A 27,671-nucleotide genomic window follows, 5' to 3' on the forward strand; every position below is an offset into this window, starting at 1 on the left:
AGCTGAAGAGCTGAGGGACAAGCCCAGAGTTCAGGCATGACCAGACCCCCCCCAGAAAAAGAACATCTTCCACCAACCACTTAAAATCTACCTATTTCATTATGGAGGAGGGGGAGGGCGCCGTGTCCCGTGGAGAGGACAGGCCCTGCCCCTCCTCGCCTCCGCCCCGCCCCTCCAGGCCCCGCCTCCCGGCTCTGGGTCTCCCGGGGAGTGTCTGGTGACCCCAGCTTGGGGCTGGCTCATGCGCCTTCGGGTTTCCCTGGCAACGGCGGCCCCGCCCTCCCAGGGCCCCGCTCGCGAGCTCGATTTGTCCCCCCCCCTCCACCTGGGCCCCCAGGACTCGGAGGCTGCGGAGACCCCACCCCTCTGGTCCACACCCATGCACAAGGCCACGCCCGCGGGCCACGCCCCTCCACGAGGCCTTGGCCATCCTGGTGTACACGCCTCTCCACGTGGCCACGCCCCGGGCGCCAGGACTCGCCTCCCTGGCCACGCCTCTGCATATACGCCCAACCATCCAGACAGCCTTTCTTCGTGGCCATGCCCATCAGCCGCGCCTCTCGCCGGCTTGTTCCCGCCCCTCGCCGCGTGGGGCGGTTCTTCCTCCGCCACTTCAGCGATTGGGACGGGCGGGTGCTCCTCTCGCTGCGCTCTGATTGGTTGGGAGGGCATGGGCCCATGCGGCTGCGGCGTCAGCCGAGGAGCGCGCGCCGCGCGGTGGGCGGGGCCGGCGGGGTGCCGCTCAGTGAAGTGCGGCCTCGGCGGGCCGAGCGAGGAGCTAGGCGTCGACATGACGGAGGGCACGTGAGTCCGGGGCTGCGGGGCCCTGCGGGGTCGGGGCTGTGGGGCGCCCTGCGGGGTGGGGGCCGCCGGCCTGCGCCGCGCCTCAGCCCGCCTGCCCCCCGCAGCTGTCTGCGTCGTCGCGGGGGACCCTACAGGACCGAGCCCGCCACGGACCTGGGCCGCTGGCGGCTCCGCAACGAGCTGGGCCGACAGACGTGGACGTACCTGCCGGGGGAGGAGGCCGCGGGCCGGGAGCAGACCGCGCTGGAGGCCCACTCCCTGGGCCTGGACACGGTAAGTGGCCCGGCCCGCGACCCGCGTGCGCGCCCCGGCTGGCCCCCGGCTGGCCCCCGGCTGGCCCCGGCTGGCCGGTCCTGGCAGGCTGGACCCCGGCTGGCCCTCGGCTGGTCCCTGGCTGGCTGGCCCCCGGCTGGCCCCGGCTGGCCCTCGGCTGGTTCCCGGCTGGCTGGCCCCCGGCTGGCCGGTCCTGGCTGGCTGGCCCCCGGCTGGCCGGTCCTGGCAGGCTGGCCCCCGGCTGGCCCTCGGCTGGTCCCTGGCTGGCTGGCCCCCGGCTGGCCCCCGGCTGGCCCTCGGCTGGTTCCCGGCTGGCCCCCGGCTGGCCCCGGCTGGCCGGTCCTGGCAGGCTGGCCCCCGGCTGGCCCTCGGCTGGTCCCTGGCTGGCTGGCCCCCGGCTGGCCGGTTCTGGCAGGCTGGCCCCCGGCTGGCCCTCGGCTGGTCACTGGCTGGCTAGCCCCCCGGCTGGCCGGTCCTGGCAGGCTGGCCCCTGGCTGGCCCACGGCTGGTCCCCGGCTGGCCTCCGGCTGGGCCCTGACTGGCCCCTGGATGGTCACAGGCTGGCCCCTTGCCGCTTGCCCCCGGCTGGCTGGCCGGTCGTGTGGGCCGGTGCGGTGGGGGCACTGGGAGGGCCGTGTGGATGGCGGCCTGTCTCTCACTCCTGCTCCTGCCTAAGAAACGGGACTAGTTTTAGATCTGTAGGAGTGCGAGCCAGAGCAGCGCACCTTAGTGCTCGGTGGTGTGGTGCTAGGGCTGGGCCCAGGCCCTTGGCTTTAAATTGCTCTGGGCTTGCCCTCCATGCCGGTTAACTGGAGATGAGATTCTCGTGGAACTGGCCTTCCGAGTAACTAGGATTACAGGTGTGAGCCACCTTCATCATGCTCTTTGGTTTTGTTTTACTAACAGGAAGTTCTCTGACCCAGTGTCTGGCTGTGTGCGTCCCTGTAGGAAGTTCAGCCACACACGGTAGTGTATAAACTGGCTCTCCGCCCTGGCCTGGGCCCCAGCCTAGCCCTGCCCTAGGGAGCTGCCCCGTATCCCAGGGGTCTTCAGTGCCAGTCCATACTTGGAAAGGCCTAAATTTATTTATGATATTTTGAACTTTTGAAGATATATGCAGATATGTCACTTGAGAGCATAATCATAAGACATGGACTGGTCCTTTTCAGTGAGGTGTGATACTATCATCCAGGACATCAAAAGTTTTTGATAGCTTAAAATAATTTTGATTCAGGCTGTGGAAGAAAAGGACTTATCTGGCTGGTCAGCAGGCATCTCAGCTTTCTGTTTTTTTTTTTTTTCTTCTTCTTCTCTCCATTTGCAGGGAAAATACTTTAAGGACTTGCCCAAAGCTCAAACAGCCCGTGAGGGGGCTCTGAATGGAGTAACATTTTATGTGGAGCTGCAGGCTGAAGATGGGCACTGGGCAGGTGATTACGGTGGCCCACTCTTCCTTCTGCCAGGTATAGCATGCCACCTCAGCTCAAGGGCAAAGTTACTCAGGCAGGGCCAGGGCTATTGGTGAAGCAGGTGGAAATCCAGGGTCCAGTCCTTCTGCATCTGGTGCCGGGGAATGGACACAGAGCTGTCAAGAATGATCGGTGCTCTGACAAAGAGTGAGCGGAGGCTTTTGAGTCACAGTATGAGGTGGGAAGGGTACAGGCGAGGTGAAGGTCTCACCCTGTGCCAAGGTTCCGCAGGAACAGGTGGCAGGTGAAGAGCTGATGTCTACATGAGCACTCGTGTCTGTTGTGAACTCATCCTGAAAGGGTGGTTGAGGGGCCCTGGCAGGGAAACCTCAGGTTTGGGCTAGTGAGTATTAAGAGGATTGCAGTTGGATGCCTGAACCCTAAACTGAGTTGGCTAGACAAGATTGTTTATCTACAGAAATATTCAGCCTTATAATGTGGGAGATTTCCTTCCTGCAATTAAGACCCTTCTCCCCCAGACACCTGTGGTCCTATTATCTGAGTGACCTGAATTCTTTTTTTTTTTTTTTTGTCAGTCGTGGGCCTTGAACTCAGGGCCTGGGCAGTATCCCTGAGCTTTTGCTCAAGGCTAGTGCTCTACCACATGAGCCACAGCCTTTTCCACTTTATGTGGTATTAAGGAATCGAACCCAGGGCTTCATACATTCTCGACAAACACTACTACTAAGCCCCTATGGGCTTGTTTCAGTAGTAACTCTGCCCAACATGGGCCCCTGGTTCTAGTGAGGCTGCTGTGAGGGGAGTGTGGTGAGTGATAACCTGGGAGCCCTGTGGACCAGAGGACCAGGCTGGGAATCTCCTCAAGGCACTGTTCAGAGCTTGGAGTCTCTGGGACACAACACAGGGGCCAGATGTGGCTGTGTGGCTTGGCCGGTCCTGGGCTGTGAGTGCCACCAGTGCTGCCCTCGGCCCTCCTGAGCCCTGGTCCCACGTTCTTTGATTGACCCTGCAGGAATTCACAGGAAGGAGACCCAATTCCTTGCTAGGGTGGGGTCCTCAGTACACAAGGGTACTGGGCTTAGCAGTGTGGAGGACTTTCACTCAGTGAGGAACATCTTTCTTGACACGCAGGGCTCCTGATCACGTGCCATGTGGCACACATCCCCCTGCCAGCTGGGTGCAGAGAGGAGATGGTGCGGTACCTGCGATCTGTGCAGCTCCCGGATGGTGGCTGGGGCTTGTGAGTCTGCACACATATGTGTGCGTGCATGCGTGTGTTGTGTAGGCTGGCTCAGGTTTTCAGGTAGCTGTTGAGGCAGGGTAATTGCAGCTGTGGGCATGGGCTTGGGGTAGAGTGGAGAGGGCCTGGCAAGAGGAGGGGGGTATGTGCTTTAACTACATGCCTGTTGTGAATGGTTTCATGGTCTATCTATCTCTTGAGACCTACAGACCAAGATAAAGCCATCAGTTTTTGTTTTGTTTTTTAAGATATCACTAAGAAATCTGGGCTCTGATGGCTCACACCTGTAATCCTAGGCTGAGATCTGAGGATCGCGGTTCAAAGCCAGTCTTGGCAGGAAAGCCCATGAGACTCTTATCCCCAACTAACCACCAGAAAACCAGAGTGGTACTGGGGCTCAAGTCGTAGAGTGCTCTCCTTGAGCTGAAGAGCTGAGGGACAGCGCCCAGGCCCAGAGTTCAAGCCCCACGACTGACAAAAAATCACTAAGGCAGAATACTGTCTCTGCCTCCGAGTGGCAGCAGATGGAGCCTTGCTTTCTGTACAGCACACCCTCTGGGAGCAGCCCTGCTCCTCAATGTAAAGCTACTCAGATGTCAAGGGATATGAGTGAACTCTCTCTGGGAGTGGCTACACACACAGTGCCTCCTGTGTTTTCATGTCATGTTGGTGGAAGGTATTTTAGCATTCTTTTCTAGACAAACTTCACTACCAGTGTTGCTTTCTGTTTTAGACATAGTGGCAGGTCACTTCCCCACTAGTTTTCTACTTGCAATAGGCACATCGAGGACCAGTCCACGGTGTTTGGAACTGCACTCAACTATGTGGCTCTCAGAATCCTGGGTATTGGGCCTGACGATCCTGACCTGGTACGGGCTCGGAACACCCTTCATAAGAAAGGTACATCCTGCGTACATGTGATAGTCGAAGGACTTGTGTCGTGTTGACAGGAGCAGTGAGCACTTACAAATGAACATCAGGGACATTTCCAGCTGACACATGGCAAAATAAATGGACAGGGAATTCAGAATAGGGAGAAACACATCTGAATTTTTTTTAACACACATTAAAAACGCCTGCTAATTCTCTTTGTTTCATGAATTAGAAATCTAAAACCAGGGCTGGGAAGGTGGCTCAGTGGTAGAGCACTTGCCTTGCATGCATGAGGCCCTGGGTTCGATTACTCAGCACCACATAAGCAAAAAGAAAAAAGCCAGAAGTGGCGCTGTGGCTCAAGTGGTAGAGCGCTAGCCTTGAGCTGAAGAGCTGAGGGACAGCGCCCAGGCCCAGAGTTCAGGCCCCACAACCGGACCCAAAAAAAAAAAAAAGATATCTAAAACCAACATGTTATTCACTGCTCCTGGATCAGTGTATAGTCTGCCCTCTGGAGGCAGTCCAGACCTAGTGAGCAGTCCCGTGGAGCTGGGTTCTGCTCATGTCCTCCACACTTGCCATTCTATGCACCAGCTTTCTGCTTCTACTTGTCTCTGGGCTTTGAAATCTGACCTCTGGCAGCATTTATAGTTCCTGCTGTTTCAGAAGTGCTAGGGTCTGGCATGCCCTCTACCTTGCTTCTCAAAGACCTATACCCCACCATACCCACCCTGTTCTCTTCTCCACGCACTAGGGACTCCTATCAGCTCCCCAAGGCCCTTTCTGGGCTCCCATATACTGCATCCTCCCATCCTATTTTTTAGCCATCTTAGAAACTCCTATTTTTTACTTACATCTTTTTTTTTTTTTTTTAAACCAGTCTTAGGGCTTGAACTAGGCCTAGTTGCTGTCCCTAAGCCTTTTTGCTGGTTAGTCAGAGAAATAAGAGTTTCATGGACTTTTCCTGCCTGGGCTGACTTTGAACCACAATCCTCAGATCTCAGCCTCCTGAGTAGCTAGGATTATAGGTATGAACCACTGGCACCTGGCTTAAATACTTTTTTTTTTTTTTTTTTTTTGGTGGATCGTGGAACTTGAACTCTGGGCCTGAGCACCATCCCTCAGCTCTTCAGCTCAAGGCAAGCACGCTACCACTTGAGCTACAGTGCCACTTCTGGTTTTCTGGTGGTTTAATGGAGATAAGAGTTTCATGGACTTTCTTGCCCAGTCTGGCTTTGAACCGCAATCCTTAGATCTCAGCCTCCTGAGTAGCTAGGATTACAGGCATGAGCCACCAGTACCTGGCTTAAATACGTATTGTTATGAGATCTTATATTCTTTTCATTGTTGTAATTCATCATCAGCCTTTAAGGTCATTGATGCTGAGTTCATGGGTACTGTAAGTTCTGAAGCTCTCCTGATGCCTGCCTTGAGGAGCATTGTGTTTGGGCCGTGCTTTGCCCAGTAGCTTCCTTGGTCTTTTTGATATTCATACACTTGGGTTTGGCCAAGCCTTCTCATAAAGCATGTCAGATTCAGTGCTGTCATGTCCTGTGCTTGAGGCCAGCTGTTGCTGGTGTCTGGAGGCTGGTCCATCATTCTACCTGCACTGGGCTATTTGCCAAGCAGACAGCATACGTGTGATCTGAGTGGGAAAAGCCGAGCCTCCCCTTTCCTGACATGTAAGCACATGTGGGCCTCTTGCTATCTGAGCATGAAGTATCCCTACAACTTGGATAGGTGTCTTCATGGGCTCCTTCCTAGAATTAGAGGCTTCCAACAGCTCTCCTGGAATCTAACATACTTGTTCTCGAGAAAGGTGTTGGTTCCATCCATGTCCCCAATAGCTCTAGAGCCTGCTTCCTGTGTAGGGGCTGCATAGCCTCCAAGGCTGCCCTTGGTTCATGCAGGAAGGGGCTCAGGTGACAGCTGTGACTGATCTTCACGGACAGGCTTGTTCTCTTTGCAGGTGGTGCAGTCGGTATCCCCTCTTGGGGGAAGTTCTGGCTTGCTATCCTGAATGTTTACAGCTGGGAAGGCCTGAACACCCTGTTCCCTGAGATGTGGTAAGCCTGTCCTCTGCTGTTGCACTGTCTTCCCTGGTAGAGCGTCAGGGCTGCGTGGCTGCCTTCCGTGGTGGAGCAACGGGTTGCGTGGCTGCCTTTCCTGGTGGATGAGGCTGTGTGGGGCCTCTAGAGCCTCTTCACGCCCTAAGTCACTAGGCAGGAGAGAGAAATGCACTGAATCAGGCCAGAGATCTGCTAGGTAGCAGGGGTTTGGGAGTGTGGCACAGACACTTGGTTATGTAGAGTTGTGATATAGATCTAGTGGTTCTGAAAGTCCCGATTATGTATAGGAGAAGAGGATCGAGGTCCCCCCTAGCCTCAGTTCTCAGGTGGTTACTCTGTCTCCTTCCCCTTATCTAGTATGTTTACCTAGGCTCAGATGTCACTTAAGCCACCAACACGTCTGCATGTGTCTTTTTTTTTGGTGGGGGGGGTCCAGTTGTGGAGCCTGAAATCTGGGCCTGGGCACTGTCCCTCTGCTCTTCAGCTCAAGGCTAGCACTCTATCACTTGAGCCACAGCGCCACTTCCGGCTTTTTTCTTATTTGGTGCTGAGGAATCGAACCCAGGGCCTCATGCATGCAAGGCAAGTGCTCTACCACTGAGCCACCTTCCCAGCCCTTGCATGTGTCTTTTAAGTGTATTTTAATAGAATGGAAGAATGGATAGTATTTGCCTAGTAGTGCTTGTGTTAATTCCTTACTATCTGAAACCCATGTTCTGGTGTTTGTTTGTTTGCTTGCTTTTTAACTATGTAGTGAGAGTTGTGACCTTTCCCCAGAAGACATAGACATACAAGCCCACTAATATCACCATATAGGGAGGGGTGTGTAGAGTCCTTGGAGGGCAGGCAATGCCCAAACCAGAGATGCCTCCCAGGCACTAGACAGCCTGACTTCAGCCAAAGGGAGTGGTGCTCATGCTGGCAGAGGGAATGACCAGCCAGCCACCTGGTAGCCCAGATTAGAAGGCCCAGGTCCCAGGGCTGACACACACAGGCAGGCTTATGTCCTGTTGACCCCTGTTGCTTTCCAGGCTGTTTCCCAGCTGGATGCCTGCACACCCCTCCACTCTCTGGTGCCACTGCCGGCAGGTCTACCTGCCCATGAGCTACTGCTATGCCACCAGGCTGAGTGCCTCCGAGGACCCACTGGTTCAGAGCCTCCGCCAGGTGAGCCTCTGACTCCAGGGATGTGGGGAAGGCATGTCCACACTGGGATCTAGCAGCATGGTCCCCGTCGAGGGACCCTGCCAGCCTCTACCATTTTATTTGTAAATAGATAATAAACATTCTGCTCAGAGGGATTTGTGCCTTGGGACAGGCACCTGCCATGGCCCTGTGTCCTGAGGGGACCCTGCATGTGTGCTCAGTCCCTGAGCCGTCCAGACCCATGTGTGGATTGATGTCCTTGGTCAGCAACCCTGAGGTGGAGTTTGAATATAGGGTGTATTTTGTGCAGTGCCCTTGTGAAGGAGGAAGGAGTAGCTTTGGGGCTCAGAGCTGAAGCAGCTCCTCTGCATGGCCCTGATTGAACTGAGATGGCCAGGCTTGACGGCATGCACTGGTCATTCATTCAGTTACTCAGCCCCTGGCAGCGCAGGACTGAGTCCTGAGGACTGGCAGTTCGAGGCCACTTCTGGTGGAGTCCGCCTCTCCTCTGTGTCCAGGAAGCATGTCTCCTTCCCCTACCAGCTGCAGCTTAGGTGTCCCCCACCCTCCAGGAGCTCTATGTGGAAGACTATTCCAGCATCAACTGGCCGGCACAGAGGAATAATGTGTCCCCAGGTGACCTGTACAGGCCCCATAGCTGGCTGCTTCGTGTTGTGTATGGTAGGTATCTCCCTAGAGAACCTCTTGCCCTGCGCCTGGGAAGGCCTGAACAGCAGGCAGTGGGGGGTGTTGCTCATTTGGCCTGTGTTATTCCTCTTCTTATCCTGTCTGTGGCAGTGGGCGACCTCGTCTGTGCCAGGCTCTGGGGTGGGAGACGTAGCCCTGGTCTGCTGATCTGTATCTAGGGCAAGCCAAGTTTAATGTTCCGTCTTGAAAGGCCCATAAACACTACCAGGGCAGCATAAAACTTCCTGGTTAAGAAGGAGGAGGAGCAGGGAAGGTGGGATAAATGGGAAATGGAACCCAGATAAAGAGGGCTAGATGCTGCGCTGTTGGCCAAGGCCACACTGGACCCAGGCCCCCTGCTGCCCCTCTGCTGCCCTGCAGGGCTCCTCAACCTGTATGAGCGCTTCCACAGTACCACCTTGCGGCACCAGGCTGTTCGGATGCTGTATGAGCACATTGCCGCAGACGACCGCTTCACCAAGAGTATCAGCATTGGCCCGGTCAGTTCCCCACCCCTGGTGCCTGTGCCACCCCTGGACGCAGTGGGTACCTGTCAGATACCCCAGGGGCCAGTCTCTGTGGAGCTGGGCATGAGGGAACCTCCCTGGAGCCCCGGACCTCCAGACGGTGGTGATGAGTCCTGTCTGTATCCCCTGTGCCCTGGGTTCCGTGCAGAGAAGCCACTCATCCTGTCACGTGCTCTTGACTAGTGTCTGCATACCTGCTTCTAGGAGCCACCTCCTGAGTTTTGCCCAGCTCCTCTGACTTTCCTGGTACCACCCCAGTAATCTAGCATTTGTCTTTCTCTTAGAGTTGAGAGGTGCCCGGGGAGGGGCCATGGGGATATCGGGGCCCTTATGCACCATTCCTGCTCTCCCTGTGCTGAAGGGTGCTAGGGCTTCTGGTCCTGCTTGGCCTCCGGGGCTACGATTCTGAGGGAAGCCAGAATATATGCAGGTATATTCAAGGAAAAAGCCGGGGCCCGGTGCCCAGTGGCCATGGCCAGAGCGAGGCTGGCCACGCAGGGGGTTACTGGGGTGATGGGTGTGCTGTGGCGGTGGTGACCACCCTGTGGTGAGCCAGTCCATGGTTCCTCTAGATGAACCCAGCAGGCACTGCTGGGGGGCTCAGTATCTCGGTGGCCCTTCCAGTGACCTTGACTGATAGCCTCTGTCTGAGTCATTTCGTAGGGGCCCTGCTGTGCTTCAGGAGCTTTTAGGAAGCTCCTACTAGAATAGAAAGTGCCCTGAGCTGATCCTGGAGCAAAGCTGCTTAAGCCCTGATGTCTGCTTCTCCCACAGATCTCAAAAACCATCAATATGCTTGTGCGCTGGGCTGTGGATGGGCCGGGCTCTTCTGCCTTCCAGGAGCATGTCTCCAGGATCCCAGATTACCTCTGGTGAGTATGGCCTGCAGAATTGCAGACATGGTGCTGGGTCCCTACACCTGAGTGTACAGTGGGATGCCAGGTGCGCGGTGCCTGGATCTCCGAGTGCCTATGAGGTTGTTTTTGGATGGGATACCTGCCCCTTGGCAGGAACATTGGATGGCTCCATGAGCAGACCAGGACAACGGTGGGTGGGTGGAGGTAGGTTCAGGTGAGAGTAAGGAAGGCCTGTGGACTGTCACTGAGGTGGGGATAGTCTCAAGAACCCTGGCGGGAGCCCCTGTGCTATGGAGGCCTCTTCCCTCAGGAAGCCTGGCAATGGACAAGGACAGCAGAACCCTCTGCTTGTCCCTGCCAGGCAAGCCCTGGTCTGAGCTCTGCCATCGCGTTTGCTGTATGCCCATGAGCCTAGCTGGGCAGTACCAAGGCCAGCACTAGGCCTCAGGGTGATAGACGCTCATAGGAAACAAGCCGTGTGCCCCACGTCCTCCTCCTCCCCCCCATGCTGTGGCTCTGGGCGGCTGGTTGGACATCTGGCTTTCTCCATATCTTTTACGTGGCTTTTCTTGTTCTCACAGGCTGGGCCTTGATGGCATGAAAATGCAGGTAAGGGCCGCGAGACCCAGGCTGCTGGCCTTCTTTGTAGCCATCTCTGCCCTTTGTTTATATTTTATATTCATTTTAGACAGGTCTCACAGTGTAGCGCAGGCTATCCCTAAATTTATATTTCTCTGCTTCTGCCTTCCAAATAGTAGGTTTACAAGCATACTCTACCATGCCAGGCTTACCCTGTATTTGTCAGTCCTTTGGATTTTTTTATTTTTATTTTTTTGTTGGCTGTGGGGCCTGAACTCTGGGCCTGGGCGCTGTCCCTTAGCTCTTCAGCTCAAGGCCAACACTCTACCACTTGAGCCACAGCACCATTTCTGGCTTTTTCTGCATATGTGGTGCTGAGGATTCGAACCCAGGGCCTCAGGCTTACAAGGCAAGCACTCTACCACAGAGCCACCTTCCCAGCGCTCCTTTTGGATTCTTCAAGATTCAGAAGTTAAAGCTGGCCATGATGTTGCATGCCTGTAATCCTAGTACTTGGGAAGTGGAGGCAGGAAGAGCACACGTTTGAGGCCAGCTTGGGCAGCATAGAGAGACTGTCTAAAAGAAAGGAGGAAGGAACACAGTGCCCATCCAGCAGTGCATGCGAGACTAGGCTGCCATCTGGGCCTGGTGTCTCCAGGAGCCATGAGGCCTTCCCAGGTGCCTCTGTCTCGGGTGCTGCCCACTCTCCTGTGGGCTTCCGCAGCTACTGTCAGGTGGACTGAACCGCAACAGACCCTGCAGACGTGCTCCCCTACTGCTGTGGTAGAAAGTGACCTCTGGGTAGTGTGGCCTGTCCTCTGCACCATCTTCTGGAGGTTCCTCTGGAAGGTCACTAGGAGCTCTGTATCCTCAGCTCCTGGTTCCTGGGGTCACCTTGGCTGTCCTCTTATAATGTGGGTACAAGAAGTATATCTAGTCTGTAGAGTATAGCTAGGTCTGAGTGCAGCACAAGGACTTCCTCTCTGGCATAGGAAGAGGGCACATGTGGACGACTATAAATAGAAGGAAATACTTTGCTAGAGATGGCACATCATTTGTGATCAGCATCTTTCCAGATACTTCTTGGGTTCTGGCCACAAATGCTCTGGTCAGAGGTTTCTTTCTTTTTAAAAAATTTTTTTGAGTCGGTCATAGGACTTGAACTCAGGGCACTGTCCCTGAGCTTTTTTTGCTCAAGGCTAGCACTCTACCACCGAGCCACAGCACCACTTTCGGTTTTCTGTTAGTTAATTGGAGATGAGAGTCTCACAGACTTTCCTGTCCAGGCTGGCTTAGAACATGATCCTCAGATCTGAGCCTGAGCCACTGGTGCCTGGCTGGGCAGAGGTTTCTGACTGGAGTCTGTGACCCCTGAGGAGCCATGGGGGAAGGCTTCTGTCAGATACTTCAATAGTCTTTGGACAAGACTCAGTGCCATTTGGCCACCCAACTACCCAACTTCTGAACTGGGACTGTCCCCGAGTCAAGCTTCCAGGGTGAAATTTGAGGTTGGGTCTTCTTTAGCCCATCAGTGCCCTCTAGTGTCTCAGCTAGGTCCTGCCACCTCAGGCACACTTCTCTCAGTGGGAAGTGCTTCTGCTTGCTCCATGCCTGGGGTGCTCTGTGCGCAGTGGGAGTGGAGATCTGTATGGGATTAATCCTAGATACGTCCTGACAGCTGGTGTCCTGCTGCCAGGTAGGTAGGGGTGGGAGGGCCTCATTATTCACTTTGGACTATGGGAAACAGCATTCCCAGGCTTGGCTGGCTGAAAGGATGCCCAGGGCTCTCGAGCTTGGACAAGAAGACATTGTAGGTTAAGGTAACTGTGTATCCTTTACATGCAGGGCACCAACGGCTCACAGGTCTGGGATACCTCGTTTGCCATCCAAGCTATGCTGGAGGTACGTGCTTCTGGCTTCCCTGTAGCCTCCACCTTACCTGCCTGCGCCAGGGGCACACGTCCACTCCGAGATGTGACACTGCTGAACACACATGCTGTCCCATGAAGCTCCCACTAGCCTAACACCAGGAAACCTGTGCAGGTGCTGCCCCTCCGTGGCAGCCTGGATGCTGGACTAGTCTGGGCTTTAGGAGTCCAGCCTGTGGGGAGCTGTTCAGAGGGAGCAGGCCGGGTAGTTCCCAGGGAACTAACTACCAAGGCTCTAAGGGCACAGGGCTTTTAGAACTTGAGCTGCTGTGTGCCCATTTTTTTGCATGTGCTAGAGAGGAATGAGGGTATTCATGTGCTGGTGGAATCCTGAGGGTGTTTCTGAAACAAGGCCTAAGCCAGATGGGGCTCCCTAAGGTGAGGCTGAGGCTCTTCACTTTGGGTGTTAGAGGACTTTAATCTTCATTTATGGCTCACTTTTATCTGTGCAGCAACAAACCCTAGAACTCCCTACAGATATCTCTCCAGAGATATGTGTCCATCTGGTTCTTGGCTGTGGTGGGGAGAGGATGATGCCAAGACAGTCAGGGATTGGCCAAGCCATACAGTCCTCTGTCTTCCCAGGCAGGTGCACACCACAGGCCCGAGTTTCTGTCCTGCCTGCAGAATGCACACAGATTCCTGCGGCTTTCTCAGGTGAGGTCTGAAACTTCCTCACCTTTTCCTTTCCCAGATTGCCTCCACTTTGCCCTAACCAGCTAGGCTGCCTCAGTCACCCAAGGGCAGCTCTTGCCGTAGCCTGCAGTGGCTGTGGCCAGCTGGTAGCTCCTGGAGCCGCTCTGTTTAGAAGGTCTGAGCTGGCCTCCTCAGAAGCTGCCCAGCAGGTTAGCATGCCTTCCCGATACCATCTGAACATTTTCAGCATCTCACCCCTGCCTGCCACCCCGTCTGTAGTCTCTGTTGTGTGTTCTGTTTTTCTCTGCCAGCCCCTACCCCTGCCCCAGCCAAAGCACTCTCCTCCGCCTTGTTCCAGCTGGCATTGCCCCTGCCTAGAGCACCTACCCACCTGTCTCTGGCTTTCTCGCCCCACCCCCCCTTTTTTTCTGGTCATGGGTCTTGAACTCTGGGCCTGTACGCTGTCGTCCCTCAGCTCTTCAGCTCAAGGCTAGCACTCTACCACTCAAGCCACAGCACCACTTCCCGTTTTCTGGTGGTTAATTGGAGATAAGAGTCTGAAAGGCTTTCCTGCCTGGGCTGGTTTTGAACTGTGATCCTCAGATCTCAACCTCCTGAGTAGCTAGGATGACTGGCGTGAGCCACCAGTGCCCCGCGCTTTCTCACCTTTGAGCTCACTAGGGTGAGCTTCTTGGGGGCCTCCATGTGGCTGAGGCTCTCTAGGGCTAGTGGGGGTCAAGTCAACATTGCTCTTCCCTCATTGCAGGGCCAGCATGTGCACTTGCAAAGCAGCCTGGGCCCTGCTGCCCACCCAGGCCTGTTTGCTCTATCACTTAGCTGAGCTGAGCAAGGCAGCTTAGGAGCTGCCTTAAGTTCTTTGGGGCTGCAATGGGAGAGCAGGTTGTTCAGCCCTCTCTGCTGGTCCTGCTTCTCAGCAGTGGTACGGCTGTGGGTGCCATGCTGCAGTAATGGTAGCTGTGGCTAGCAGTAGCTCCAGCCCCCAGACCGCAGCACGAGGCTCTGCACGCCATTGTGACCATGTCCTCTTGGTGCTGCCTAGGTCCCAAACAACCCTCCCAGCTATCAGAAATACTACCGCCAGATGAACAAGGTATGTATGGGCCAACTCCCCTAAGTCCCAAAGCTCAGCTAGCCCTTTCCTTTAGACTTCCTGCTTCCTGTGCAAGGCTGTCTTGTGTGGGCCGCTCTCATGCCCTAGGTAGTTTGAATACGTGTGGCCATGCCTCAGGGTAGCTCACTCATTTTGGCACACACCAGTGTATGCCAAGGTCCATCTGATGAGTATCCCACCTTGGGTTCCCTGTTCCCGGATGGGCATTTGCTCTGCTGGTGAAGTCTCAGTGGTCACACTTGTGTTGTCCAGGGTGGCTTTCCCTTCAGTACGCTGGACTGTGGCTGGATTGTTGCTGACTGCACTGCCGAGGCCTTGAAGTCTGTGCTGCTCTTGCAGGAGAAATGTCCCTCTATCACCGAGCACATCCCCCGAGAACGGCTCTGTGATGCCGTGGCTGTGGTGAGCATCACACCCCATGTGGTCTCACCACTGCTCCCAAGCTTTATCTCAGTAAACCAGGACAGGCTGTGGGAGTTTGTGTGGGATCTGAACCCTGAGCTAAACCTTCAAGGTGCATGTTGGCCATGTGCACAGGGTCCTGTGCCTAGGGGCTGGTGCCTGTCCTGGCCATAGCGACTCATGGGAGGCTGTGAGGTGGTCTGTTGGGTGTCCAAAGGAAAGCTGAGAAATTCTGTTCTCCCTTTGTCTATCTCGTGTGTGTGTGTGTGTGTGTGTGTGTGTGTGTGTGTGTGTAAGTACTGGGGCTTGACCTCGGTCAAGCTTTTTTGCTCATAGTTGATGGTCTGTCACTAGAGCTATGCCGCTAGGTCTTGCTTTTTACTGGTTAATTGGAGATAAGAGTCTTGAAGATTTTTCTGGTTTGAACCTTGATCCTCAGATCTCAGCCTTAGAATCACAGCATATGGTGTAGCTGGGATTGTGTGCATGAGATACAAGCATTTGGCTCAGTTCTGTTTATTTGTGCAATCTTTTCAGCACCTCTGGTTCTCCTACACGTTTGACCATGGAGATTTGTACTGCCCTGGCATTGACCATGGTTCATAAGCAGATGAACACATCAGGTGTTTTTCTGGGTGGCTACAGGGGCCCTGATTGCTATGGCTACAGCAGCTGCATTGGGCACTTGAGAGTTTGCTCCACACAAAGACTGACTTCTATCTCCTGTTCCTGCTCTGTGGATGGTCAACTCTGAGCTGCTTTTAGAAAGCTCGGTTGTGATTTGTGGCTGCAAGCACACTCAGTTCTTAAGTTATCCTCTGATTTTAGTTTTTTGTTTTTGTTTTTGTTTTTTTTGGGGTCTGGTTGTGGGGCCTGAACTCTGGGCCTGGGCACTGTCCCTCAGCTCAAGGCGAGCGCTCTACCACTTGAGCCACAGCGCCACTTCCGGCATTTTTCTTTTTGCTTATGTGGTGCTGAGGAATCGAACCCAGGGCCTCAGGCATGCAAGGCAAGCGCTCTACCACTGAGCCACCTTCCCAGACCTATCCTCTGATTTTAGTTGCTGAGCATGAGGAACAGCGATGGAGGGTTTGCCACATATGAAACCAAACGTGGGGGATACTTGCTGGAGCTACTGAACCCCTCAGAAGTCTTTGGTAAGTGAGTTGGCCACCAGAATGCCAGAGCCAACATGCTGGCAGGTCTATGCTAAGTGGAGTCCCAAGTTAGTGGGGTTACTGGATTGTGGCTGAGAGGCTGTGGCCCTGTCTTGGAGGCCGTGGAGGATCTGGGAGGATTTGCACACAACTCCTGGGCCCCAGCCTGTGCCAGCTCTTGCTTGTGCATCGCAGCTTGTGCTGTGTGGAGGCTGTCGTGCACCCCGGTGTTCTGTTGTGCGGCGGACCAGCGCGGCCGGAGCACTGGGACCCACGTCTCGGGAAAGGTGGGCGAGGAGTCGGCCAAGTGACAGACAGACACAGACTCAGAATAGTTGCATCTGAGTGTATCTTTAGTGAGGAGAATTAACGTTTTTATACAGTGTGTGATTGTGACATAGATTCTTTGTTTATTTAAGCACGTAATCAATTTTTTTTAAGGCAAAGCATTGATAAATTACATGAAAATTGATGACTATCCCACCAACTGTTTAAGCTAAGTGGTGCGAAACAAGTCTAACATATATTGTTTAATAGAATGCGTCATCTATTCAGCCTTTTTATGTTTAATAATTAACAAACCTAAGACAGGGCTGTACTTATATTGTACTCTTTTTATTTTTATTTTTATCCAACTATTTTCATCTTTATAAGCTCCTGTGTAAGGAAATTGTTCTTCGGTTGGTTCAGGAAATATGATGTTACTAACTTTATATATTTTGTGTGAAACCACCATCTATTCCCTATAACGTAAGTTGGACTAAACTTAATCATAACTGTTGGGAGAATCTTTCTTTTTCTTTTATAATCAGAGATCCCTTTTTTTTAGAACTCTCTGAACTACTGGGATAACTCTTTCTAACTTAGTTTAATTCATTGATTTTGTCTGTTGGACATATCTGGAAATTTTAAGTCTCTTTATTTACTATGCGTGAGCTGCAAAACCGCTTGTGAAGTTGTAGGAGTTTCTGGAGGCAACGTCACATCAAATGATAGATTGATTAGGGCCGTAGGGGAACTGTGGGGGTCCCTTGGGAGCCTGAGCTACAGTCTGCTGAGGTGTGTTTGCATGCTGTCGCTGAGGTTTTGGTCTGGCAGGGAAGGCTGTTTTTTTCCCAACTGATCTTTATGTAAGCCCTCTTCCTTTCTGGTCTCTAGTTTTCTTGCTTCTTGACCTTTCAAGTTTTTTTTTGTTTTGTTTTGTTTTTTGGGTTTTTTTTTTGGTAGTTTGGTGGTGGTGGTGGTAGTGTGTGTTTGTGTGTGTGCTGGCTCTGGGCTTGACCCCAGGCCCTGGGATCTGTCCTTGAGTTTTTTTACTCAAAGCTAGTACTCTTTATCACTTGAAGCACAACTTCCATTTCCAGCCTTTTTTTTTTTGGTGGTTAATTGGATATAAGAGTCATGACATGCCGGGCACAGGTGGCTCACGCCTGTAACCCTAGCTACTCAGGAGGCTGAGATCTGAGGATCGAGGTTCAAAGCCAGCCCAGGCAGGAAAGTCCATGAAACTTTTTTTTTTTTTTTTTTTGGTCCGGTCGTGGAGCCTGAACTCTGGGCCTGGGCGCTGTCCCTCAGCTCTAGAGCTCAAGGCTAGCGCTCTACCACTTGAGCCACAGCGCCACTTCCGGCTTTTTTCTTTTTGCTATGTGGTGCTGAGGAATCGAACCCAGGGCCTCAGGCATGCAAGGCAAGCGCTCTACCACTGAGCCACCTTCCCAGCCCTACCTGTGAAACTCATATCTCCAATAAACCACCAGAAAACTGGAAGTGGCGCTGTAGCTCAAGTGGTAGAGCACTAGCCTTGAGCTGAAGAGCTGAGGGACAGCGTTGAGGCCCAGAGTTCAAGCCCCACAACAACCAAAAAAAAAAAAGTGTCATGACTTTCCTGTCAGACTGGCTTTGACCCATGATCCTCAGATCTCAGCCTTCTGAGTAGCGAGGATTACAGGCGTGAGCCAATGGTGTCTTTTTTTTTTTTTGGTCGGCCGTGGGGCTTGAACTCTGGGCCTGGGCACTGTCCCTCAACTCTTCAGCTCAAGGCGAGCACTCTACCACTTGAGCTACAGCGCCATTTCCGGTTTTCTGGTGGTTTATTGGAGATAGGAGTCTCACGGTCTCTCCTGCCCGGGCTGGCTTTGAACCGCGATCCTTAGATCTCAGCCTCCTGAGTAGCTAGGATTACAGGCGTGAGCCACCAGCGCCCGGCTGGTGTCTTTTTTTTTTTATTAGCATATATTAGTTGTGCAAGGGAGGTTCATTGTGGCATTCCCACACATGTATTCAATGGATGCCTAGTGGTCTCTGCTCCTCTATAACTCTCTCCTATTCCACTCTCCCTTGAAACAGTCTCAAGCAAGCCAGTTGTCTGGGATGTGGTGCAGCTGTCTACTGTGTCCTGGCGGTTGTCCCCTTCCTTTATAGCCAGCACATGTGCAGGTCTATCTCTTTTGTGTAGACTGGGCGATTGTGGGGTGATAACTACTTGCAGGCAGTGCACACTGCTGGACTCTTGCTGGCCCTGGTCTGGGGCGGGCTCACAGGCCTCGCCCCTGCTCTGTGGGCGGCTCACAGGCCTCACCCCTGCTCTGTGGTGGATTCACAGGCCTCACCCCTGCTCTGTGGTGGATTCACAGGCCTCACCCCTGCTCTGTGGGCGGCTCACAGGCCTCGCCCCTGCTCTGTGGTGGATTCACAGGCCTCACCCCTGCTCTGTGGTGGATTCACAGGCCTCGCCCCTGCTCTGTGGTGGATTCACAGGCCTCGCCCCTGCTCTGTGGGCGGCTCACAGGCCTCACCCCTGCTCTGTGGGCGGCTCACAGGCCTCACCCCTGCTCTGTGGTGGATTCACAGGCCTCGCCCCTGCTCTGTGGTGGATTCACAGGCCTCGCCCCTGCTCTGTGGTGGATTCACAGGCCTCGCCCCTGCTCTGTGGGCGGCTCACAGGCCTCACCCCTGCTCTGTGGTGGATTCACAGGCCTCGCCCCTGCTCTGTGGTGGATTCACAGGCCTCACCCCTGCTCTGTGGGCGGCTCACAGGCCTCGCCCCTGCTCTGTGGGCGGCTCACAGGCCTCACCCCTGCTCTGTGGTGGATTCACAGGCCTCGCCCCTGCTCTGTGGTGGATTCACAGGCCTCGCCCCTGCTCTGTGGTGGATTCACAGGCCTCGCCCCTGCTCTGTGGTGGATTCACAGGCCTCGCCCCTGCTCTGTGGTGGATTCACAGGCCTCGCCCCTGCTCTGTGGTGGATTCACAGGCCTCGCCCCTGCTCTGTGGTGGATTCACAGGCCTCGCCCCTGCTCTGTGGGCGGCTCACAGGCCTCGCCCCTGCTCTGTGGGCGGCTCACAGGCCTCACCCCTGCTCTGTGGTGGATTCACAGGCCTCGCCCCTGCTCTGTGGTGGATTCACAGGCCTCGCCCCTGCTCTGTGGTGGATTCACAGGCCTCGCCCCTGCTCTGTGGTGGATTCACAGGCCTCGCCCCTGCTCTGTGGGCGGCTCACAGGCCTCGCCCCTGCTCTGTGGGCGGCTCACAGGCCTCGCCCCTGCTCTGTGGTGGATTCACAGGCCTCGCCCCTGCTCTGTGGTGGATTCACAGGCCTCACCCCTGCTCTGTGGGCGGCTCACAGGCCTCACCCCTGCTCTGTGGGCGGCTTCCAGGCCTCGCCCCTGCTCTGTGGTGGATTCACAGGCCTCGCCCCTGCTCTGTGGTGGATTCACAGGCCTCGCCCCTGCTCTGTGGTGGATTCACAGGCCTCACCCCTGCTCTGTGGGCGGCTCACAGGCCTCGCCCCTGCTCTGTGGGCGGCTTCCAGGCCTCGCCCCTGCTCTGTGGTGGATTCACAGGCCTCGCCCCTGCTCTGTGGTGGATTCACAGGCCTCGCCCCTGCTCTGTGGGCGGCTCACAGGCCTCACCCCTGCTCTGTGGGCGGCTCACAGGCCTCACCCCTCCCTCCTATTGCAGGGGACATCATGATCGACTACACCTATGTGGAGTGCACCTCGGCAGTCATGCAGGCACTGAAGCATTTTCAGGAGTACTACCCAGAGCACAGGGCAGTGGAGATTGGGTAAGGAAGACAGGCTCAGCTTGCTCTGCCATGCAGACATTGCCAACAGACCAGGCCACAGCATGGCTGCCTCATCTGCTAACACAAGGTCTTGGCCACTCGAGTAGGGAACTGTAGAGAATTACTCCAGTAAACTTGGAAGTGGTTTCAGATGACCCCAGATCTTACCCCTGGGTAACTGAGTGTGTGTGGGTTCTGGGGCTTGAACTCAGGGCCTGGGTGCTTCCCTGAAAGTTTTTGCTCAAGACTGGTGCTTTACCACTTTGAGCCACACTCCACTTTCTGCTTTTTGGTGGTTAATTGAAGATAAGAGTCCCATGGGCTTTCCTGCCCAGACTGGCTTCAAACTGCAGTCCTCAGATCTCAGCCTGCTGAGTAGCTGGGATTACAGGAGTGAGCCAGTGGCATCCAATAAAATTTTCTTAATTATGTTAAAAAACGGGACAAACATACCTAACTCCATCATCAGTTCCGAATAAATGATAGCTACGCATTCTAGACACTGAGAGGCAGGCAGAGTGCTCAAAGAGTCCCTTGGGGCTCTCAGTGGAACGTCATTGCTACCCAAGCCCCTGCACAGCCCAGGGCTTGTGAAGAGGGGCTGCTTTCCTGTCTCTTCAATTGTTGGTTACCAGTGCTCACTATAAAATTGAACCTGTAATCCTAGCTACTCAGGAGGTTGATATCTGAGGATCACAGTTCAAAGCCAGCCCAGGCAGGAAAGTCCATGAGACTCTTATCTCCAATACACCACCAGAAAACCGAAAGTGGCACTGTGGCTTAAGTGGTAGAGTGCTTGCCTTGAGCTAAAGAGCTGAGGGACAGTGCCCAGGCCCAGAGTTCAAGTCCCACAATCGACAAAAACAACAAAAAAATACCTTCTTTTATGAAATTTTACACTGTGAACATTCTTGTGCTTGTCTTCAAAGGCATTTTGATACTCAGTTCTTGTGGAAATGGCCTAGGAGTTGCATTGATGTTGTCTAGGTTAAAGTTTTGTAGATTCTTCTTTATCTGTATGATTATGTTATTTCATCTTTCAATGTTAAATTGTTGAGTTCAGTAAAGAATATTTTGTTACGGTTTTACAGCTATGATTATGAAAGGGTGGTTTGTAGTTTTCTTTTCTTTGACTGATCTTGTCATGTTCTTCTGTTAAGATAATGATGAAGCCAGGTGCCAGGGGCTCACACCTATAACCTAACTACTCAAGAGACTGAGATCTGATGATCTACCCCAATCATGATCCTCAAATTTCATCCTCTTGAGCAGCTAGGAATTCTGGCATAAGCCACTGGTGCCTGGCTCAATATTCTCTTTGACCTGTTTTTAAGGGAGACCATGCCTGCCTTCCTGAGGCTGAACTATGATGGGGTTGGGGTTGGGCATTGTAGCTTTGCTGACATGTTCATTGGGCCCACCATGCTTGTATTTCAGTGATACCCTCAGGCAAGGCCTGGAGTTCTGCCGGCAGAAGCAGAGGGCTGACGGCTCCTGGGAGGGGTGAGTGATTTCCCAGTCCATTCACAGGAGGAGGAGAGGACAGGAGTCCTACACAAGGCTGGGTTTAGTCTTGCTGTGGCCTTCCTGAGAGGCTGGATGTTTGCTGCACTGAAGTTCCTGGGGCTTCCTGAGGTCCTTGCTCCTTAGCCAGTCCAGGCCTTTCCTTACACCTTGTGTTTGGGCTGTGTGTGGGAAGTGTTTTGTCCCTCCTCCTACCATATTCATCAGTCCCTACATCGTGGCTGGGCAGGGCCGATGATACTATCTTAAGTGCTCTCTTCGTTCACAGGGCAAGTGGCAGGGAACTTGAAGGAGTGTGAATGCTCAGCCATAACCTTTCTCTGCTACACAGAGGTGTCTCAGGGTGGGTGGAGTGCTGTGATCACACTGGGAGGACCAAGCCCAAGGCTCTCCTTTGTTTCCCTTCAGCTCCTGGGGAGTTTGTTTCACCTATGGCACGTGGTTTGGTCTGGAAGCTTTCGCCTGCATGGGGCATACCTACCGCGACGGGTGAGTGCATGGCTTGCTGCAGGTGGGCGAGGGTATGACCTTCTGCCATGGTGATCTTGACTCTGATGTTTGATTTTGGTTTTTTAATTTTTTTTCAGTTGTGGGGCTTAAACTCAGGGCCTGGGCGCTGTCCCTAAGCTCTTTTGCGCAAGGCCAGCACTCTACCACTTTGAGCCATTGCTCCACTTCCTGTTTTCTGGTTGTTGATTAGAGATAGAGTCTCAGGGACTTTCCTTTCCTGCCAGGGCTGGCTTTGAACTGCAATCCTCAGATCTTAGCCTCCTGAGTAGCTAGGATGACAGGTGTGAGCCCCCAGCACCTGGCATAATTTTTATTTTTATTTATTTTTGTCATTCATGGGTCTTGAACTCTGGGCCTGGGTGCTATCCTTGAGCTTTTCAATTCAAGGCTAGCACTCTACTGCTTGAGCCACAGCACCACTTCTGGTTTTTCTGGTGGTTTATTGGAGATAAGAGTCTCACGGACTTTTTTGCCCGGGCTGGCTTTGAACCACGATCCTCAGATCTCAGCCTCCTGAGTAGCTAGGATTACAGGGAAGTCACTGGTGCCCGGCTTATTAAATGTTTTTAAGTTTAATTTCTTATTTAAAAAACTTTCAGGGCTGGGAAGGTGGCTCAGTGGTTGAGCGCTTGCCTTACATGCCTGAGGCCCTGGGTTCGATTCCTCAGCACCACATAAGCAAAAAGAAAAAAGCCGGAAGTGGCACTGTGGCTCAAGTGGTAGAGCGCTAGCCTTGAGCTGAAGAGCTGAGGGACAGCTCCAGGCCCAGAGTTCAAGCCCCACGACCAGACCCCCCCAAAAAAAAACAAAAAAAAAAAAACTTTCAGACAATAGTATAAGATTGGTGTTCCAGAACATGAGAGTCCTTTGTTGGATTGGATTTTCTTGTCTCCTGAACCTCATGGCTCTCCACAGCTCTGGCTCCTGACCCCATCCCAAGTCGGAGAGGGTTGGGGTCTGGGACACTCTGGGGAGCGGGCCTTCTGTCAAAGCCCTGATTTTAGGTGTGTCACCCAGAGCTCTTGGACCCATTGGGGACTGAAGGTTAGAATGCACTGTTAACTGGGGCAAACTTTTGGACCCATTGGTGACTGAGGGTTAGGGTGCACTGTTAACCGGGAGCAGCCTTGGCTTGCTGCACCCAAAGTTGGCTGCTGCTGCAGGCCGCAAGGCAGCCCACTTTCCCCTGCCGTGGTGTCTCAAATTTGGTCTTTACAGGGTTGTACGTGCAGAAGTCTCCCGGGCCTGCAACTTCCTCCTGTCCCGACAGATGGCTGATGGAGGCTGGGGAGAGGACTTTGAATCGTGTACGCAGCAGCATTACGTGCAGAGCACCCAGTCCCAGATCCATAACACGTGCTGGGCCCTGATGGGCCTGATGGCTGTCAGGTAGGGGCAGTGGCCAGGTGATCAGGGACACTTGACTGGGAGCAGGTGGCCTAAGTTGAGTGCAGTTAAGGAAGAGATGATGGGACCACAGCTTCACTGCTGTTCCTCTGTGGAATGGATTCAACTCTAGGAGCCATGTGCCCTGTTCCCAAGCTAGGTGGCAACCTGTGCAGCTGAGCAGAGCCTTGTAGAACGTCTCATCTCTTAAGATGTGGACCACTCTGTCATGCCTATGTAGGTGGTCAGCAATGGCAGGTGCAGAAAGAAGAAGCAGGGGATGCCGCTTCCCAGTGTGTCAAGACGCTGCTGCCTCCATGGTCAGAGGTGCCCAGAGGCTGCTGTAGCTGCCCTTGGCCCTCTTGTGTCCCTCCCATCACTGGTGTGCCACGCTCCCCCAGGCTCATGCACTGGCAGGTGTGTACACACGGGTAGATCCACTGGGAGGTTATATATACACTCACACACACAGGCTCGTGCACTGGCAGGTGTGTACACACGGGTAGATCCACTGGGAGGTTATATATACACTCACACACACAGGCTCGTGCACTGGCAGGTGTGTACACACGGGTATATCCACTGGGAGGTTATATATACGCTCACACACACATGCAGGCTCGTGCACTGGCAGGTGTATATCACATACACTTGCAGTCACTTGCCTTGTAGATATATGGACACATACATAATATAAGCACTTTCAGGTTTATAGGCATATATATGCACTCCTGTATGTGCTAAGTAGATGGCATGTACACATACCACAAACACAGTAGTGTGCATTTGCATGTACATACACATACTATATCCCAGGCCTATGCACTTGTAATTATATATACATACACCTGCAAACCAAGGTATCTGCACCAGCGCACATACGCGTATACATATACGCCCCGGCATATGTACTTACAGGTATATGTGCACAGAAGCACACTTAAGTGTTATGCATTTAAAAGTCTTTGTACAGCCGGGCGCTGGTGGCTCACGCCTGTAATCCTAGCTATTCAGGAGGCTGAGATCTAAAGATCGCGGTTCAAAGCCAGCCCGGGCAGGAGAGACCGTGAGACTCCTATCTCCAATAAACCACCAGAAAACTGGAAGTGGCGCTGTAGCTCAAGTGGTAGAGTGCTAGCCTTGAGCTGAAGAGCTGAGGGACAGTGCCCAGGCCCAGAGTTCAAGCCCCACGACCGACCAAAAAATAAATAAAAGTCTTTGTACATGCATGCTCACCCAGACAAGTGTATGTGTATAAACACACAGGTATATGCACACCACTGCACACTCTGTGCACCCTGTACTTCCCATTTGCTGTAGAACCACTTGGGAAGTCTTCCTCCTCCCCCAGTCAGTGTGCAAACCTGCCTGGGCAGCCCCCACGGTTGGTGCTGGCTCTGTGGGTGGACCCCTCAGAGCTTTGTCTCACCCTTGTCAGCAGACACATCAGTGTGCATGGTTTCTGTGGCCCTCAGTGAGAAGACACTAGTCTTCTCCCGGGGAGCCAGTCAGTACCTTGTGCCAGGCTGCAGCGGTCAACCACCTCTTGTAGGGACAAGTAAGCCATGCTTACTTCTGTGTTGTGCTCAGAGTTCCTAGGAGGGAGATATATAGAAACAGCCTGCAGTGTACTGGTTGTGCAGTCACCTTTGTCATCAGAGGTGCAGGGTGTGTGCTTGAGCGTGGCTGTGCGAGGTGGAGAGGGTGTGTGTGTGTGTGTGCGCGCGTGCCTGTGAGCGCATGGGCCTGTTACACCTCTTGTCATCAGAGGTACAGGGTGTGTGCTTGAGCGTGGCTGTGCGAGGTGGAGAGAGAGTGTGTGTGTGTGTGTGTGTGTGTGCGCCTGTGAGTGCATGGGCCTGTTACACCTCTTGTCATCAGAGGTACAGGGTGTGTGCTTGAGCGTGGCTGTGCGAGGTGGAGAGGGTGTGTGTGTGTGTGTGTGTGTGTGTGTGTGTGCGCGCGCCTGTGAGCGCATGGGCCTGTTACACCTCTTGTCATCAGAGGTACAGGGTGTGTGCTTGAGCGTGGCTGTGCGAGGTGAGAGAGGGTGTGTGTGTGTGTGTGTGTGTAGGGTGTGTGTGTGTGTGCGCCTGTGAGTGCATGGGCCTGTTACACCTCTTGTCATCAGAGGTACAGGGTGTGTGCTTGAGTGTGGCTGTGCGAGGTGGAGAGGGTGTGTGTGTGTGGAGGGTGTGTGTGTGTGCGCCTGTGAGTGCATGAGCCTGTTACACCTCTTGTCATCAGAGGTACAGGGTGTGTGCTTGAGCGTGGCTGTGCGAGGTGGAGAGGGTGTGTGTGTGTGGAGGGTGTGTGTGTGTGTGTGTGTGTGGAGGGTGTATGTGTGTGTGCCTGTGAGTGCATGAGCCTGTTACACCTCTTGTCATCAGAGGTACAGGGTGTGTGCTTGAGCGTGGCTGTGTGAGGTGAGAGAGGGTGTGTGTGTGTGTGTGTAGGTTGTGTGTAGGGTGTGTGTGTGTGTTTAGAGTGTGTGTGTGTGTGTGTGTAGGGTATGTGTGTGTGCCTGTGAGCGCATGGGCCTGTTACACCTCTTGTCATCAGAGGTACAGGGTGTGTGCTTGAGCGTGGCTGTGCGAGGTGGAGAGGGTGTGTGTGTGTGTGTGTGTGTGTGTGTGTGTGTGTGTGTGTGCACGCGCCTGTGAGCGCATGGGCCTGTTACACCTCTTGTCATCAGAGGTACAGGGTGTGTGCTTGAGCGTGGCTGTGTGAGGTGAGCGAGTGTGTGTGTGTGTGCGTGCGCATGCCTGTGTGCCTGTGAGCACGTGGGCCTGTTACTCCAGTCTCCTCTTCCCCAGGCATCCCGACGTTGTGGCTCAGGAGAGAGGAGTCCGGTGTTTGCTTGAGAAGCAGCTCCCTAACGGTGACTGGCCTCAGGTGCGTGAGGGCAGTGCTGACCTCAGGCTGGCATGCTGACCTTTACCTCTTCTCCATTTCCCTCCTCGGGTGCTGTGGAGGTCTGAGATATGGACATTCTGTAGTCAGGGGATGGGCTGCTGGCTGGTCTGGGATGGGTTGCCAGATCTTACAGTCCTGAACACATCTTGCTGTTATTCATGAAGGCAAGGCTGGACAAGAAGCCCCTGTAAGACAGACTCTTGGCTTTTCCATGTTACTTGCCCCTGCACTCTGGCAGGTGTATGTGCTCACACTCGCGCACACATGGGTCTACATGCTGCCCACCCTGCACTTCCCATTCGGTTTAGAACATGGTTTGTGCTCCCCCCCCCCCCCCCCCCGCCACGCTGGTGAGAAGTGACGCGGCCGTCTCTGCCCGTCACTGCAGGGGGGTTGTGAGATGCCCTGGGGCCTGTGGCAGCCACTGGCAGGGCCACAAGGGCTGCGACTTAGGGAGAAGGCTGCTGTAGCCAGGACTCTTAAGGTGGGACCCAGGCTGACTGGGCTTTAGTTTCATTCACTTTGCCTGCGCAGATTATCCCTGGAGACAAGCGTCTCGGCTGCCTTGTGGCTGTTATGCTCTTTTCTCGGTGTCATTCCAGGAGAACATCTCTGGGGTCTTCAACAAGTCCTGCGCCATCAGCTACACAAGCTACAGGAATGTCTTCCCCATCTGGACCCTGGGGCGCTTCTCCAACCTGTACCCTGACAGAGACCTGGCTGGCCTCCTCTGAGCTGTCTGCCTGTGACGGTGGCTGGCAGCTGGTGGACAGACTGGGGGGGTCTTGGCCGGCTAGGTCCCCCTTGGACTCTCCCTTGGACTCCAGCCCCTAAGGTCCCCTTGGCCTTGAGGTCCAAGGCAAGGACAATCAGGGCTCTAGGCACTTGTCAGCATAGGTTGGGTTTTGAGAATAACTTGGGTGAGGAAGGGGACAAGATGAACCATGACATCTGAAGAGGAGGTACAGGATATTGTGAAGTGCCTAGGCACAAGTCTTTCCCAAAGGGGTGAGATGAGGGTTTTCTTGACCAGTAATTGAGTCCTTTGGGGGGCAGCAGTAGCACTTTCTGCCTAGAGCTATTGTGGAGAGGGCTGGGGCCAGGCTTCCTCCAGGCCAGCTGTTCTGCATCTTCTGCTGGCAGGGTGTGGGGGTTACAGGAATCCCATGATGATGGAATGGTTAGTGAGCAACCCCTGAAGAGCGTGGCCCTGGCTCACGGTGCGCGTGCCTCGCCCCCCCCGCCCCCCCCCCCCCCCCCCGCAGCCACTCTCCCTGGAAACTCCCAGCCATGACCAGCACAACCAGATCACTGTAATGAAATAGGTTTGTGAAAAAGGAAATGCAGATCGATTTTATATTAAAATTGTAATTAAGTAAATAATAAACTTTAAAGTCACTCACAAGACCAGTTCCCTTGAACAGACACATGGGTGGCGTGTGCCACAGTCACTTTGTTTTGCCCCGGGGAGCAGTCATGTTGTGGAACATGCAGCATTCCTGGTCTCCAAGGAGGAGGAGGCCTCCAGC

At 54.0% G+C, this 27,671-nt stretch overlaps 1 protein-coding gene across 3 annotated transcripts; it reads left to right on the plus strand.

The window, feature by feature from the left end:
• The first annotated feature begins 735 nt into the window (after positions 1-735).
• On the plus strand, positions 736-27,393 carry Lss (lanosterol synthase). 3 transcript variants are annotated; one of them, XM_042695314.1, is made up of 22 exons: positions 736-804; positions 909-1,077; positions 2,402-2,540; positions 3,639-3,747; positions 4,526-4,647; positions 6,590-6,686; positions 7,721-7,856; positions 8,408-8,516; positions 8,904-9,022; positions 9,824-9,921; positions 10,488-10,515; positions 12,331-12,387; positions 12,999-13,070; positions 14,110-14,160; positions 14,434-14,583; positions 15,644-15,740; positions 19,701-19,806; positions 21,244-21,309; positions 21,739-21,819; positions 23,059-23,229; positions 26,043-26,121; positions 26,745-27,393. In XM_042695314.1, the coding sequence occupies exons 1-22, from the start codon at positions 791-793 to the stop codon at positions 26,874-26,876; spliced, it is 2,202 nt and encodes a 733-aa protein (XP_042551248.1). In that variant the 5' UTR covers positions 736-790; the 3' UTR covers positions 26,877-27,393. The 3 variants fall into 3 exon arrangements, with proteins under 3 accessions (XP_042551248.1, XP_042551251.1, XP_042551250.1); XM_042695317.1 differs by lacking the exon at positions 14,434-14,583; XM_042695316.1 differs by lacking the exons at positions 26,043-26,121; positions 26,745-27,393 and adding an exon at positions 23,468-23,634.
• Positions 27,394-27,671: the final 278 nt, after the last annotated feature.

This window comes from Dipodomys spectabilis, unplaced genomic scaffold (genome assembly GCF_019054845.1).
Source record: "Dipodomys spectabilis isolate Male_0828 unplaced genomic scaffold, ASM1905484v1 ptg000184l, whole genome shotgun sequence".
NCBI classification, from domain to species: Eukaryota; Metazoa; Chordata; class Mammalia; order Rodentia; family Heteromyidae; genus Dipodomys; species Dipodomys spectabilis.

Coding starts and splice junctions, on each gene's coding strand:
- Lss (XM_042695314.1), top strand. Junction 13,071..14,109: donor GATTCCTGCGGCTTTCTCAG/GTGAGGTCTGAA, acceptor GGTGCTGCCTAG/GTCCCAAACAACCCTCCCAG. Junction 23,230..26,042: donor ATGGGCCTGATGGCTGTCAG/GTAGGGGCAGTG, acceptor CCTCTTCCCCAG/GCATCCCGACGTTGTGGCTC.